The sequence below is a fragment of the Myotis myotis genome, unplaced genomic scaffold (genome assembly GCF_014108235.1).
Source record: "Myotis myotis isolate mMyoMyo1 unplaced genomic scaffold, mMyoMyo1.p scaffold_m19_p_12, whole genome shotgun sequence".
In the NCBI taxonomy this organism is placed as follows: domain Eukaryota; kingdom Metazoa; phylum Chordata; class Mammalia; order Chiroptera; family Vespertilionidae; genus Myotis; species Myotis myotis.
In genome coordinates, this window is record NW_023416316.1 from 6,709,856 (window position 1) to 6,725,877 (window position 16,022).

The 16,022-nt window shown below is 58.4% G+C and overlaps 1 protein-coding gene across 2 annotated transcripts in view; it reads left to right on the forward strand.

The window, feature by feature from the left end:
• The window catches only part of NR5A1 (nuclear receptor subfamily 5 group A member 1), a 39,920-nt gene that overhangs the window by 5,725 nt on the left and 18,173 nt on the right, over positions 1 to 16,022 (forward strand). Inside the window, exons 1-3 of one of the 2 annotated variants that reach the window (XM_036329694.1) lie at positions 9,462 to 9,687; positions 13,422 to 13,538; positions 13,670 to 13,811. In XM_036329694.1, the coding sequence (XP_036185587.1) occupies positions 13,437 to 13,538; positions 13,670 to 13,811 (244 nt within the window). In that variant the 5' untranslated portion in view covers positions 9,462 to 9,687; positions 13,422 to 13,436. Of the gene's footprint in view, positions 1 to 9,461; positions 9,688 to 13,421; positions 13,539 to 13,669; positions 13,812 to 16,022 lie in introns of those variants that run through there. The other variant, XM_036329695.1, reaches the window with a different exon arrangement.

Sequence of the window (16,022 nt, forward strand, 5' to 3'; positions counted from 1 at the left end):
GGGAGCCAGGCGTGGACTGCTTCCTCAGAGGCAGGAGCCCCATGAGCATACTGAGCCGGAGTGAGCTGGGCTTGCTCTGGCCGTGCCGAGGCTATCTCGAGGCCTGAAGACTCTGGCTGTCCTGGAACACGAGCCACAGGGGCCCTGCTCTGCCCGTCCAGCCCCTGTCTGGCCTGCCCCCTCAGGATCTGCAGCCCTAAATGGGCCACAGCCCACTCAGGACTCAGCTGCAGGCTCAGGGAAGCTATGAGTCAGGCCAGAGCCTGCTCCGAGCTCCAGAAAAAAGCTGTGTTTCTGGTGGAGGCTGGTCTGCCAAGTCCTGCAGCCAGCTTTGCCAGCATGGCCAGTCTGTCACCAGGACATTTCTGCCCTTGGGTGAGCATTGTTTTCTTCCTCTGAAATGTTTTATAAGGTGATAGTGTTGTTGACTCAAGTTTCCATGAAAAAGAAAAAAAAATACTACCTCTTCAGTGACATCCTGGTCGATTCCTCTCCGAGAAGTCCTGTGGGAAACAAATACTGTAGCTCCTGTTCTGTTTACATGTTTCTGTCGGGAGAGAAACCCTGCCTGCCCTGGGGTGTTGGTGTTTTTGTCTGTGTTGCCATCCCAGGCCTGCGATAGGGGCTGTGGGTGCGTTGTAATGTCTGGGCCGAGTGTAGGGAGTCCTTCACACCTGCCCAGCTGCGACCAGCCACCTCTTGAAGAGGCCTCCGCTTCCTTTCTACGATCCAGGGCACAGGAAGCACCACCCTCCCGCCAGGCTCTGGTGGCACAGGCATCCACAAGCCGAACCTGGGCTACCTGTTCCAGGGCCACCTCTACCCACAGTCCGTGTAGGAATCAAGTAAACGGGATGTCTCTGAGCCCTTGTCCCCAAAGGGCCGGCCAAGGGCTGCCTGCCAGCCTGGCTCCGTCAGCCCTGCATGACCAAATGATAGTCGGGCTCTGCAGGCTACTCAGGCCCTCTGCTACCTCCCCCCCTGCCAGCTGGCAAGGGATGGGCCCTTTTCTGTGAGTTGACTACCTGTGGAAATGTGACCAATTAGTGTGAAATGCATGTCTAGAAGATGTTAGGTACTGTATTTGAACCAATAAATGTGAATCCTGCACATGGCATCTGTCTGTGAAGCTTGTCTGGGGCTCTGGGGAGGGACGACGGGGTGTCCTAAGGAGCTGGCTCACGCCTTCAGATCGAGTCCCTGCTTGTAGCGGACACCCACCCACTCCTATTGCTGAGGGTCTGGCAGGGGGATGTCACTTAGAACTGCTTGAATTCATGAATCAGCCCTGACCCAGGTGCCTGCTCTGTGCCTGGCACTGTGGGGACTCTTCACAAACCTGAATCTCCTTGAACGTAAAGGATTAGCGTCTGTTTTATAAGAAGCTAAGGTAAGTGAGGTGACGGGACTCATCTCAGGCCACCCAGCCAGAAAGTGGCACAACTAGAGGAACGGGTCCCGTGGGAGAGGCAAGCACAGCCCTTGGCAGTTTAGTGGGCTCAGGTGTGATCGAGGGTGATCAGGGGCTGTAATGGCCTCTCGGAGGGAGTGGTTCTGCTCAGAAGGGCTTCAGACGAGTATTGAAGGTGGGCCTTGAAGCAAGTCACCAGACAGAGGAGGCCCAGCTACGAATCAGAAAAATACGGACTCTTCAGGTATAACAAGGGATTGCCAGCAGAAATGGTGGCAGATGTGAAGGATTAGCAAGAGTTGAGGCTGGAGAAGCCCCTGGAACATTGAATGCCACATTCAGGAGTTTGGGGAAGAGCTGCATCTCGGACAGCAGTGTGCTGGTGGGTGGCCTGCTGGGTGTATCACGGTGGTCCACCAATTAACGCCTATCCTGCCAGTTAATAGATAAGGTTTTCCTAGAGCTGAGGAAATGGAGGCTTTGAGAGGTCACGGGATGTGCCCTGAGTCATACAGGAAGGGTCAGGGTCTGGACTTGAACCCAGATCTGCCAACTCGAAAGCCCAACTCTCCTGTAATCTTGCTGTTCCTACGATCAGAGAAGGGCCCACGCTTGGGCTGAGGGTTATAGGGAGACAAATGGGAAAGACAGAGGCTCCTCAGTTTGGGAAGATAAAGGCTGAGGAGTCTGATCAAAGCCTATTAAATCCTCATGTGTGAAATGAGGGGAAGCCCAGCTGCCTTCCCATGCCTCAGCCTCCTCCAGCACAAGGGACCAGAGAGCCCTTGAGGTTTGAAAGAGGTGGTTTTAGAACAAAAGAAGCGCTGCAGAACTAATTAATAGACTGTTCTGTGCCCCATAGAGGGAACAGATAAGACAGAGATGTGAGGAGGAGCATGTCTGCTGGCCGGCTGTTGTGTGCTGGGCACGGGTGCTTTACCTGCACTGTCTCCTGTAATGCTCAGAACCACTTTGCAAGGGAAGCGCTCAGCCCCATTTCACTTAAAGCAAGTTGAGGCTCGAAACGAAGCCATTGGCCTAGGTCAGTGATGGCAAACCTATGACGCGTGTCAGAGGTGACCCGCGAACTCATTTTTTTGGTTGATTTTTCTTTGTTAAATGGCATTTAAATATATAAAATAAATGTCAAAAATATAAGTCTTTGCTTTACTATGGTTGCAAAGATCAAAAAATTTCTATATGTGACACGGCACCAGAGTTAAGTTAGGGTTTTTCAAAATGCAGACACGCCGAGCTCAAAAGGTTCACCATCACTGGCCTAGGATGGCATGAGCACATGGCAGAATTGGCTTTTGAATCCAGGTCTATCTGATACCAAAGTTACAACAGGCTTCCTCCCTGCGCAGCCTTAGCAATTCAATAGTGCTGAATATGAGTGTCTGGGGTTTGTAACAAAGCTCAGTAATGGCCTTTGGTTGAACTTTTTGCTATTAACCCAATAAACCAAACTTAAACAATAAAGGATTAATTTCTGTAAGAGGTGAAAGAACAGACCCGACGAAATTGATGTGAAAAGCAGGGCTGTCCCAGATATAAGCAGAATGCTATAGACGCCACAATCCCTGTGGTTTCTCAGAACATAACGTCCCACAAGGTGGCCCCATGGGAAAAGAGTAGGCGTTCTGTTGCCAAAAATCTGGGAAATACTGCACCTACTCTTACCTTTCTCTAATTGCCAACTTCCGTTGGCATAGTAAAGGCTCTGAGAAGTCCTACCTGAAGAAAATTAATTTGGGTCCACCCAGAAGTCTTTGGGCATGCGACATTTTTCCTCCTGTTAAAATTGTTGGGACAGTATTCCATGGGATACAATTGAGGACGCTGCTCTAAACTTATAAATTGCTACTTAACTGATGCTGAGCTTGTGGGTTCCTTGAGCGCCAGGCAATAGTCTGGAAGTAAAGAATAATAACGGAATTTACATTCCGAGCAAGCAAAGCGCTGTGCTCAGCATTTCCTGTGCATTCAATTACTGATTCCTCAAAGCCATCCTATGAGGTTGGTGTTATAATGATCCAGTTCATAGATAAGGAAACCGAGGCCCAGAAATTAGTCTAAGGTTATAGAGCTTGTATGTAACCTCAGGAGTGAACATAAACCAGTACTGATTGGGTGCCTAACATTAGGCAGGCCCTGTGCTGAGATCCTTCTCCATAAGCAAACCCCCTGAGGTAAGATCATCTCTGTGCAACTGAAGAGGAGACGGCTTCGTCCCGGTCATGTAAGTCTGGAGCCGGGACCCCCCAGAAGTGGTGGCCGGGGATGGTGTTGGGGCCAGGGTGGGTGTGGCTCCCCGAGGCCCCTTGCCCCCCCCCCCCCCAGGGATCATTTCCCTCAGGCAGCTTGTGCGACAGCAGGCACATCAACCAGGAGTCTCCCCTCTCTTCTCATTCCAGCTCTTCCTCTCACCAGCTGTATGTGGCCTTGACCCAGAGAGATGACTCTTCGATCCTCACTTTCCCTGTCATAAATGGAAATGGCGGTGCCTGTGTCTTAAGGGTTTAAGGATTCACTGAGGCTGGTTCAAAGTTGGGGCTCAATGCAGCCAATCCATGAAAGGAAGCAGTGTGAGGGGAGCCGCAGCCCCTCACACCCCAGTAGCAGACACCCAGCAGAGCCAGGAGCCCCCGCTCTAGCTTAGCTCGGCCTGGCCTTGGCCTGGCTGCCCACCAGGAGTGTAGCTCCACCTAAAATCAGCCTCTCTGAGATCCTGTGGCAAAAGTGCCCAACTGTCAGACCCAGGGCTCTTGGAGTCTTGTTCCCTTGGCAACAAGTCTCACCATGGAGACCACAGCCCCATTCTTGCCCTCCCTGCAAGCTCCCTCTCCACAGACCTTCCCTGTTCACCTAGTCCTAGAGCCGTGTAGGAACGGAGGGAAGCTCCAAGGAGGCCCTTCCTCAAGTGAGGAGTTTGACTAACAGCCAGCAAGAGAGGCAAAGGGAACTCCCATTTTTTAGGTCCATGTGATGCCTGGCGAGGTTCTGAAGAGCCTACATATGTGATCTCATTTAGCTTGAATGCCAGGCACTCACCCTATTTTGTATAAGTGGAAACCAAGGCTCAAGGAGGCAAGATGGACCAGCCAGTCTCATGGCTGGTCAGTGTTGTGGCGGAGACTGGTGTGCAGGGTTTCTGACTCGGGAACCCCTACTTTCTAACTCTCCACCAGCCTCACTCTGAGGACTGGAGAGTTGGGTGAATCCCTCCACCGCAGTCGTTGGCTGGTAGCACGGGCAGCAGCGAGCAGCCCTGTGAGGTTTGGACGGGGCCTGGCAGCAGCAGCCCCGGCAGAGGAACTGCACTATTTTAAGCCAGGGCCAGCGGGCACAGGGAGGGTGGCCTCGGGCCAGCTTCCCGGAAGTCGTCATGGCCTCCCTCCTCTCCCCTGAGCAGCTTTCGGAGGCAGTCACTTCCCAACAAACAGGAAGGAGGCCCTCAGGCCTGGAGACCTCCAGCCCCAGCTTCCTCCTCCTACCCTACCCCCCAGTCTTCTCTACTATACTGGGGAGGAGCCCCCCAGGCCCACACCCGGATCCATGTCCATTGTCTGGGCTTAGTAGGCTGGAGGTCTGGGGTCTGGGCTTCTGCTGCTTGGGCCACCCCAGTTCACCCATTGTAAGTCTAAGGCCTCCCTTGCCCAGGCCCTCCGCCCAGGCCCACAGCCTGATTTCTCACCTACATTCCCATTGAGGGAAGCCTCTAGGGGCCAGAAGGAAAAGCAGAGATAGCCCAGGCTTGGTCCCATGCAAGGATGGGAGAGAGAGAGAGAGAGAGAGAGAGAGAGAGAGAGAGAGAGAGAGAGAGAGACTGAAACAAACAAGGTGGGACCTTCCCAGAGAAATACAGGCAGACACAGAGAAAGACAGATTCATTGTGGCACAGACAAAATTAGAGATGCTCAGAGGCAAAAGCAGAGAGAAGCAAAGACACGGCTGCGAAGGGCTGGGGCCAGGAGGGCAGCGCGTGGCTCTGAGTGATTGCCCCTGACCACCCCCAAGTCCAGGCCCTGTCTCAGCTGTGGGGGGCCCACCGGCTGCGTGGCCGGAGAGGAATGCGGGGAGCAAGGCTGGGTCACCCCTTGAGGGCCGAGCGCGTGCACTGTGAGATAAACCACCCCAGGAGGGGGGCCCAGCTGCGGCTGCATGCTCCAGGAGCATGGCGGAGAGGCCCAGGCCCAAGGCTGCAGCCCAGCCCACCAGACACCCAGTCCCTGCATCTGCTCCTGAAGGTCTCCACCTGCTCTGATTCCAGAAGGTCCCGGGTACCTCAGCCCAGCCCTTGAGGCATGCAGGTTCTGCAAGTGTCGTGTTCGCAGAAGAGCCAGCTGGGTCCCTGCTGCTGCTCTGGCTGCAGTCCTGGCTCAGGTGAGGGGCCGGGCTCACCAGCTGACCAGGCAGAGCAGGGCTCCGGCAGAGGAAAGCTGGGTGCATCAGCTGTGCGCAGACTGGGCTGGCCCCGCGTGCACCCATGTGCACAAGTGTGGATTGCATGTGCATGTGTCCCTGTACTTCCTCACATGTGGGTGTGCAAAGATGTTTGTGTCCACAGGTTGCCAGGAGCCCCACTCTGTCTCAAGTCCCTGCTCTCGGGCTAGAGAAGTCCCCAGAGGTACCTGGTCTCCCACCCCCACCAGGTGGTCCAGCCCAGGGAGCCATGAGGCAGAGGGGGAGGAGCAAGCAGGTCTATTGCCACCCCCCCCCCCACCACCCCCCGCCACCCCTCCCTGCACCGCAGCTGAGGCTCCCGCTGGCCACGGCCTTGACCCGGCACTATGGACTTCTCTGACATTGGCATCGGATCTGAACATCTGGCAGCAGGCTGATAAGGGGTGCAGCGGAAACAGCCTCTGCTGCTGCCAGCAGCCCCACCCCCTCCGCTGCCCTGCGAGGGGGTCTCCACATCCACACTCCCTGGGCCTCCAGCTCTGGGCCCTGCCCCTCTTTTCTCATTCTCTGCCTCAGTGTCTCTATGTCTGTCTCTCCCCCCCCCCCCATTTCTTCTCCCTATCTGAATTTCTCTCTCATTCCTTCTCTTTTTCTCTCCCTCTACCTCTCTCCTTCTTCGCTCTTTCTCCTCTTTCTCCTCCCTCTCTCTCTCTCTCTGTCTCTCTCTCTCTCTCTCCCTGTCTCTATCTCTATCTCTCTATCTCTGGGTCTGTTATGCCTCATTCCTTTAGGGCTTCTTTTTCTGTCTGTCTTTCAATCCTCTCCATTTCAGTTTCTGGGTCTCTGATCTGTTTGTTTCTTGTTCCACCTCCAGGAAACAGGCCTGGCACTTCGGGAAAGTCCCCACTTAGAGAGAGACCCTGGGCTTTGTTTGCTGGGGAGGAGGGGTCAGGACCACGCCACTTCTCCTTCCCCTCTGGTGGGTCTCATGGCCTGGGACCACCTGGGCTGGAGCTTGGAGGAAAGGACAAACGGGCCACCCAGCTCTGGCTGAGTGGAGAGGACCCTGAGTCAGCAAGCCCAGCTCTGGACTGGATTCGAATCCTGGTTCCATCCCAACCTTGCTCTGTGACTTTGGGAACATGCCTGTCTCTCTGAGCCTGAGTTTCCTCACCTCCCAAATGCTGCTCATGGAAGGTGAGGGGGAAATACTACCTACTTTCCAGGATGGTGGACAGGGTTCGAGACTGACCAAAGGTGTGGACTGGTTAGTAGGAGCCCCAGCACACAGGACCTTGCCATTCATTCTCAGCATGCCTCATCCTTAAGGGGTGCTCAGAGGAAGAGGGTGTCAATAAACATATCCAGGGTGATCCGGGGTGAGGCGTGTCCGGCCCCGGGTGGTGGCAAGTGACAGCTGATGGCCTACAGAGAAGACGACCGGACAGGAGGAGGCAGGCAGCAGCACTCCACCCCTCAGGCAGCATGTGGGGGCTTTTGGTGCAGAGGGGAGCAGCCAGTCAATAAACGCTCACTGGTGCTGGGGTGAGTCACTCACCCCAGAAGGACCAACGGTGTTGAGGGTGAGGTTGCAACCTCAGACTCAGAGAAAGGGGCCCTGAGGGTAGACTGCCAGTCCTTCGGCTTGTTGTTGGTTTCTGGTTTGCTAACATTTATTGAGCACAAACAGCATCCAGGTAGCCGCTATGCACGTTCCATGTGTTGTCTCATTTTTGTCCCATTTTATGGGGAGAACATGAGACCCAGAGAGGGGAAGTGACTGGTCCCAGGTCACACAGCTAGCAAATGGCAGAACTGGCATTGATCCAGAGTCTTCGCCACTAGCCCCTTGTCGGTTCTGCTTCTTAGGGCTCAATGCGTCACCAGGAGATTGGCAAAGCCGGACTGGCTCTTTCACGGCACCGTGGTGTTGAAAGAGCCTGTGTTGTCCTGTCTAAGAAGCAGGGAAAGTGGTCCCCGTCTCACAAAGTCTTCCATCAGAGGCGGTGCAGAGGGCCTTGGCTGCTGCTTGTTACATGTATGTGACATGTTGGTCATAGGGTGTTTCTGGAATATTTCTATTTATTTATTTAGTATGTATGTATGTATGTATTTTAATCCTCACCCAGGGACGTGTTTATTGATTTTTTTTTAGAGAGAGGAAAGGGGGGGGGGGGAACATCAGTCAGTTACCTGCCATACACGCCCCAACCAGGAATCAAACCAGAACCTCAGCCTGTGCCCTGACTGGGACTCGAACTTTTACTGTACAGGATGACGCTCCAAGCAACTGAGCCACCCGGCCAGGGCGAGGTATTTCCTTTTTAAGTTCAGAGGATGAGTGGTATTAGTCCAGAAACAAAATCATTGCATTAAAAGGGGAAGACTAGTTAGGTTCAGTCATATGCAAGAGACGTGCATCTTGTAAGAACTTCTAAGGGTGAAAAATACATATTAAGAGGTCATGAATGTTGGGAATATACTAATCTGTAGAATCAGTTATGACAGCCAGTAAAATTCTTGTACGTATTTTCAAAATAAAAATATCTTTTGAGCGGCACAATGAGGAAGACACGCTCGGTTTTAAATATAGTTGCCTTCAGTTACCCAGAAAAGTCGCCTGGTCCCAAGCCAGGTAAGTGAGGTGGTCTGTGTGACTTGCTATTTCCGCAAGTGAAGGTTCTCAACAGAGATGCCAAGCCCCAGGATGAATGGCTGGGAGGTAAATCCTCCAAAGACAGATTTCTTCCCTTTTCTCCAGTGATGGCACCTAACATGCACCCAGTAAAAGTGAGATGAGGGAACACACAAAAGAGTGCGTCACGGCCGTGGGGGGGGGGGGGGGGGCAGGGGGGGGGCGGGGGACGCGGGAAGAAGGGGGCAGAGCAGAGCAGAGCAGAGCAATCTGGTCCTATGGAACCAGGGCAGTTCAGGACCTGTCTGAGCCCAGAGGTTGAACAGGGACATGCCCAGCTGTGTGGTGGGGAGGCCTGACCTTCTAGATAAAACCCCAACCTGAGGCCACCGTAGCCAAACCCCCTGACCCGGCCTCAACTTTCCCAGGGACCCACGGGAGCATTAGCAGCCATGGTGGATGGTGACACGCAGAAAGCCAGCGTGGAACGCATGCAGGAGGTGGCCAGTCAGCTCACCTGCTTGCCCTTCATCCCCCACTTCCTTTCTTCAACGCCGGAAGAGTAAAAAGACCAGGCCAAAGTCGCAGGGCCACCTGGTCAAGTTATACCTGCCCCTGCCTCTGCGCCAGACCTACCTGACTCCACTCCCACGTCTGGGCCAGACGGGACCCCGCTGGGCCAGGCCCCAGGGAGGTAGCCATTCAAGGGGAGAGCGGCCGGGCTGCGGGGCCGGGTGGGGGAGCTGCCCATAAATCAGGCCCCACTCCCACCCAGTCGCTAACAAGCGGGGCTGCCTACCCGCCTACGTGGGGTCCCTGCCTCTGGGCTCCCACAGCGGCCTGGAGCAGCCAGCTGGCCAAGGCCTCCAGAGTGCCTTGGCCTCCACCCCCACCCGCGGCCCCCAGATAGATAGGGATATATTTTTTTTCTTTTAGAAGAAGGAAAAAAATAGACCTAAATGAAGAGAAACACCAACAAAGAAGGAGAGAGGCCTGCGGAGTCACGTGGGGGCAGAGACCAATTGGGCCTCCGGTGGCCCCCCCCCCAGGGCGGGGAGGAGGAGGACGGTTGGACAGGGCCAGCCTACTGTCCGCCCGCCGCCCGCCGTGGCGTGAAGGAGTTCCCGTGTGTGTCCACCGTCACCACTGCCCCGCTCGGGCCGCCAGAGCCTCCCGCTGGACCCCGGTGCCCACTGTCCACCCTCATCCGGCGTGAGAGCTCGCCTTCCGCTGCGTAAGTGAGGGCCTGGGCCCAGGCCTCTAATGGCCAGCCTCCCTCCTCAGTGCCTCCCTGCGGCCTGGCCCAGCCACTGCCTGCTCTGCAGAGTGGCTGGTGCCCGCTGCTCTGGGCAGAGAAGCTGCCAGGGATCTCCCCAGACCTACCCTCCCACCATGCTAACCCCCCCTTTCCCTGGGCGGCTGCTGGGGGGGGGCTGGGCCTATGGGGACAGGCTGGAGGGGGGTCTGTGGTGTTCCGCGGTCGATCGGTGGCCAGTGTCCACAGGGCTGTGTTGGCCCCAGTCTAGTAGTCTGCAAACGTGTCCGTGGTCCCTGGATGTCCCTGCCTGCGTGTCTACTGTCTCTGTGGTGTCTCTGAGTCTCTGTGTGGATTTGTGTGTCTGTCCCCAGTGTCCATCTGTCAGTCCAGGGTCTGTGGCTTGGTCAGGTCAATGTTTGCTTCCCTGGGCAGGCTGGTGAGAGGCTGAGATTCCCCACTTGAGCTGGAACCTAGGGCTGAGGGGTCAGTGCAGTGGGGCCTAGAGGGTCACCCCAAGAACCTCCTGGGAAGGGGAGAGTCCAGGTGAAGAGAGAAGGGGAGGCCTGGCTTGGAGCCTAGCCCCAACCCACCTGGCCCACCTGCCCAGGCTGTGCTTACACTGCCGAGTCTTCCTCCACAATGTCCTGCGGACCCCAGTGGCTCTACCCTAGAGATGGCTACTGCGGACCCCTCCCCCTCCCCCACCCGCCCAGCCTTGCCCCCAGCCTCCTTCACTCCCGGTCAGAGGAGGTGCCCCGCCTGCTTTGCACTTTCTGAGGGCCCTCCCTGATGGAGAGCCGGTTCAGAGGCAGAGCCCCCCACCTCCAGCTCTGCCAAATGCTGTTCTCTCTCAGGGGCTTGGGGTCGGGGGTGGGGGTTCTGCAACTAACGGCTATGGCTCTCTCTCCTTCCTCCTCACTGAGATTTGTCCGCAATCTCATGGGAAACGCAGAACCCCTGCTCTAGGGCCAACCTTTTCCATTTCACATTCGGAGAAACTGAGGCTCAGAGAAGCAAAGCGACCAGCCAGAGCTGGCGCCGCAAGTGGGCCGCAGCTCCTTCCCTTCGGTCCGGTGGGGTGAGCCAGGGGAGAAGTGGTCTGCCCTGGGTCTCCCGGTCCCGGTCCCAGGACCAAGGTGCCAGCTCCAAGAGCAGCCGGGGCCTCCCATGGGCCCAGACGGGTTGCCTCGCTGCCCTGCATAATTGTTCCAGTTCTCAGCTTGAAGATTTTGGCTTATGACCTCGCGGCTGCTCTGAACACTCTCCGACCCTAAGGTGCCTGTGGGGGCAGGGCAGGATTCGAGACAGATCCTCGGTTTTTTCCATCTGAAAAAAAGGCAAGTGGCCAGGACATCCCCCAGACCGGCCAGGGGACGCCTTTGTCCCCAGGGCTGCCGGGAGCCCACCCCCACTCCCCCAGGCGGGTACCAGTGCGGAAGGGACCAGGGAAGATTTCTCCCGGGTCTGTCCTCCCCACGCCTCGAAGAACTCACAGGGAGAGAGGACGATGATTCCCATTTTCAGCCGAGCAGACTGAGGTCCAGGAGGAGAACAGCTGGGTCCAGGCCTCCTGGCTCCATGCTACCGATCGCCTCCCAGTTCAGGCGCGTGCTGTGCCAACACCACTTCGGTTCCTACGAACGCTCACCTTTCAGGAAGCCGGTCATTAGTCCCACTTCACAGATGAGGACACTGAGGACCGGAGAGGCGGGAGGTTTGCTTAAGTCTCCAGTGAGGAAATGCGGCGGGGCCGGGCGAGAACCCGGTGTGTCGCCTTGAACCCGAGCCGTGGCCACGGCCCCACACGTTCGCCCTTCCCTCTGTCCACGTTACAAAACGACCCGCGCCCGCAGCGTGGCCCTCGCCGCCTCTAAGCTGGGCTGGCGAGCAGGGGCTGCCTTCTCCCTCCGCCGGCCGGGCCAGGGCTCCCCGGCGCCCAGCACTTGCCCGGATGCCAGGGCGCCCGGCTCCGGGGAACGGGCTGGGGATGGGGGGACCCAGAGGCTGAGGGTAAAGGCGCGAGCCGGGCGGGTGGCGGGGGAGGGCGCGGGCCGGCCGGGGCGGGGAGGGCCGGCCTCCGCCCCCGGATACCGCACGCGCCGCTATAGAAGGGCCGGCCCGGCGCGGCGGGTTCGCGCGGCGCGCACTGGCGGCAGAGGGGCCCGGGCCCCAGGTGCGCGTGGAGCGGCCCTGGAGGCGGCGGGGGCGGGGAGGCGCGGGTGGGGGGAGAGGCCGAGCCCGAGCGGCCGTCATCGCGGGCGAGAGGCGCTGCGCCCGGGTGCGGCTCATCGCCGGCGGCGGCGCGGCCGGGAGGTGCGGGCTCCGCGCGGGTGGGACGCGGGCGCTGCCGCTCGCAGGAGCCGCCAGGTGGGCGCCTCGCGGGCCGCGGCCGCCGTCGTGCCCCTTCTCCATTCGGGGCCCGGGCTCTGCGCTTCGCTCCTGGGGACTTGGACTCTCCGCCCGAGGTCTGCCCCCCGCCTCGGGTTCGCCCCCGGAGCCCGCGGGGTCTCGGAGTCGCTCCGCCCGACGTCTCGGCCCGGCGGCACTGGCTGCGCCCCCGTCGCCGGCACAGCCGCGGGCTTTGTCCCTCCCCGCTTTCGGGCCCTCCGTTCCGGGCACCGTCGTTTGCCGACCCTTTCGGCTCGAGCCCCCGTCCGGGTTCGACTCCTCGGGGCCCCGCCTGGGAGCTCGGGCTCCGGTCGGGCCGTTTTCCGAGCGGCTTCGCGTGCGACCCCCCCAGCGGGTGGGCGCCTCGTCTCTCCTGGCTTCTGTCTCTCCGGCTTCTGTCTCTCCCGGCTTCTGTCTCTCCGGCTTCTGTCTCTCCGGCTTCTGTCTCTCCGGCTTCTGTCTCTCCCGGCTTCTGTCTCTCCGGCTTCTGTCTCTCCGGCTTCTGTCTCTCCGGCTTCTGTCTCTCCCGGCTTCTGTCTCTCCGGCTTCTGTCTCTCCGGCTTCTGTCTCTCCCGGCTTCTGTCTCTCCGGCTTCTGTCTCTCCGGCTTCTGTCTCTCCGGCTTCTGTCTCTCCCGGCTTCTGTCTCTCCGGCTTCTGTCTCGTCCAGCACGGGGTCTCCGCGCCACGTCCACCTCCCAGGTTTCCTCGTCGGCCTCTGCCTGCGCCTCCGATCTCTCCTGCTCGTCCTCTCGCTGTCTCGGCTCCGTCTTTCTCTCCATCGTTCTTGTCTCCCCAGTTTTCTCGGGCTCCGCATGACCGCGTCCCCCGCACCGATGTCCGCGCCTGCCGCCGGGCCCTGCCTCCGCGCGCATCCCCAGCCGAGCCCCCTCCGCCCGCCTGCCTCTCCCGGACCTGCTTCCGTGTCCCTGTCCCCGGTGGAGTCCCCGAGCACCGGCCGCTCCCCCGGCTCATTGGCGTCTCCCTCCTGGCCCAGCCCAACTCGTTTTCTTAGAATCGGGGTTTTGTTCCCGGAAGAACGAATCCAATCGAAGCACATCGAATCCGGGGGTCCGGGCTGGGGCCCGGCAGGGGCAGCGCTGGAGGAGCCCCGGGGAAGGACCGGGAGCGCGGGCGGCGCGGGGCCCTGCGGGACAGGCCGGCGCGGGCGGCACAGGGCGCACCCATGGGCGGCCTGTCTCAGGCGCTCTTGCCCAGGGCGCTGTCCTGGGGCCACGGGCGGACCGAGGTGGGCGCCGTGGGGAGCAGGTCCGCGCGCTGCCAGTCGCCGTCCCGCCCGCGTGACCCCCTCCTCCCTCCGCAGGCGGACGCCGCGGGCATGGACTATTCGTACGACGAGGACCTGGACGAGCTGTGCCCCGTGTGCGGGGACAAGGTGTCGGGCTATCACTACGGGCTGCTCACATGCGAGAGCTGCAAGGTGAGCGGCCTGGGGATGGGCGCGCGGGCTGTCCCGCGCAGGAGGTGGGGGCGATGGGGACGGCGAGGGGCAGAGCTCCACCGGGGGACGGGAGGAGGAGAGGGGCCCGCGCTGACGCCGCTCTCCCTCAGGGTTTCTTCAAGCGCACGGTGCAGAACAACAAGCACTACACGTGCACCGAGAGCCAGAGCTGCAAGATCGACAAGACGCAGCGCAAGCGCTGTCCCTTCTGCCGCTTCCAGAAGTGCCTGACGGTGGGGATGCGTCTGGAAGGTGCGCTCGCCCGCGCCGCGGCCTCAGCCGGCCTCAGACCCGAGACCTCCAGCACGGAGCCGCAGCGGGTGCGGGTGGATGGGAGGGGGTGAGGGAGGGAGCCACCGGCCCTCCTAAAGTTTCTGGGGCCTGGGGGACACTAGAGCCGATCTCTTGGGAAGGGGTAAGAACTGGCCTCGCTCTGGCTGGGGAGGGATGTATGCAGGACCAGCCAGAGTTGCGTTAAAAAATACCTGCATGTGAACCGCGGGTCCCCAAAGGGCCCAGCAGCACAGGGCAGAGCCCTGCAGAGCTCCTCCCTCTGCGAAAGGTTCTGCAATTCTTGCTCTGACACCCGCCTCCAGCCGGAGTCAGCCTCTCCTTTGCTGGAGGTCAAGTCCCAAGCCTGTCACTTACAGACATTAGGCAAGTTCCGCTCTGAACTGCAGGTTCCCCGTCTGCAAAATGGGCTTCATAGTAGTACCTGACTCATTGGATGGGTGTGAGGGAATTGTATGAATAGCTCCTAGTACCCTGCCTGGTACATGGTCAATGCTCAACAGGTTTGCTGTTATTATTATCATTCTTGGTCATTATCTGTCTGTCATTGCTGTTTAAACCTCATTCATACAGCCTACCTGTCCATCCCAACAATTCACTCAGTTCATTCTCTCAGCGGGTGAGATCCGCCCCCTCCCCAGGTTTTTAGCCAGACCTGGAGAGGGCTGGGGAGTGGGGCGCCATTGCCCCCAGAAGTCCCAGGCCCCTCTTATCTCCCCACCCCCACCCCCAGCTCTCAGTTCAGAGGGGAGGAGAGACATTTCAGCAGGAAGGACTCAGGCTCTTTGAGGGTGGACAGGCTTCTACCCTGAGGGCTCCAGCTGAGCTGTTCGCCCAGCAGGCAGCTGTTGGCTAGAGTTTTTAAACAACGAAGAAGGGCCCTAGTGACTCAGAGCTGCAGACCACTGTCTTCCACGCAGTGGTTCTCAACCTGTGGGTCTCAACCCCTGAAAATACATCCTGCATATCAGATATTTACATGACGATTCCTAACAGTGGCAAAATTACAGTTATGAAGTAGCAACGAAAATAATTTTATGGTTGGGGGTCACGACAACATGAGGAACTGTATTAAAGGGTCGCGGCATTAGGAAGGTTGAGAAACTCCTGTTCTGTCCCCAAAGCCCATGTCCCCAGATCCAGGTCCTGAGTGGCCAGGAGAGCTGGTTGCTGTGAGCAGCAGAAACCCCTGGTGGGGCCTGAGGTTTCAGAGCAGGGCTGCCCACCCCTGGCAGCACAGTGGGCTGGGCAGGCCCCCAAGTCCGCCTTTCCCTCCTCCTCCCCCTCCTGCTCCCTCCCTCTTCCCAGAGCCCAGGGTGGGGTCCCTGTCGGAGCAGGGGCTGGGCCTCACTGGAGCTTCAGAGATGCAACCTTTAGGTCTGGCTGGTGACATATTCTGGGCCAGGCAGAGGGACACCTTGTCAGCAAGGGAGGTCCCTTCCCCCAGCACAGAGCCTGGACAACCCTAAACTGAGTTTCAAAAATTTTTTTTAAATATATTTTATTGGTTTTTCACAGAGAGGAAGGGAAAGGGATAGAGAGTTAGAAACATCAATGAGAGAGAAACATCGATCAGCTGCCTCCTGCACACCCCCTGCTGGAGATGTGCCTGCAACCCAGGTACATGCCCTTGACCGGAATCGAACCTGGGACCCTTCAGTCCTCAGGCCGACGCTCTATCCACTGAGCCAAACCAGTCAGGGCTGAGCTTCAAATTTGAAAGCGAACATGAGTCATTTTGCAACAGGGGTTTGTCAGAGTTAACTAGTCAGTCAGTGAGCAGCTGGATACCGGAGTCAGCTGCGAGCAAAGTTGTCCAGTCCCTACTTCCCGTCACTGTCTCCCTGCCAGTCCCTGTGCTGGGGACCTGACCCGTTGCAAAGCCCCCAGGAGCTCTCAGCCTGGGCCCCATGGCTGGATGCCACTCAGCAGGATGAGAGTGGGCAAGGGGCAGGACATCCGGGGCTAGGAATCCAGGAATGCTTCCTGGAGGTGGTGACCTGAGGGCTGGGTGTTCATCAGGCAGACAAGAAGGAAAGGGTTTGAGGCAAAAGGACTATCAAAGGGAGGGTGGAAGAAGTGCCAGGCTGAGGAGCAGAGAGATGAGTATGGTGGAGTGGAAAGAACACAGGGTCTCGTGAGGGACCACCTAGAAAGGGGAACAGGGCCCGA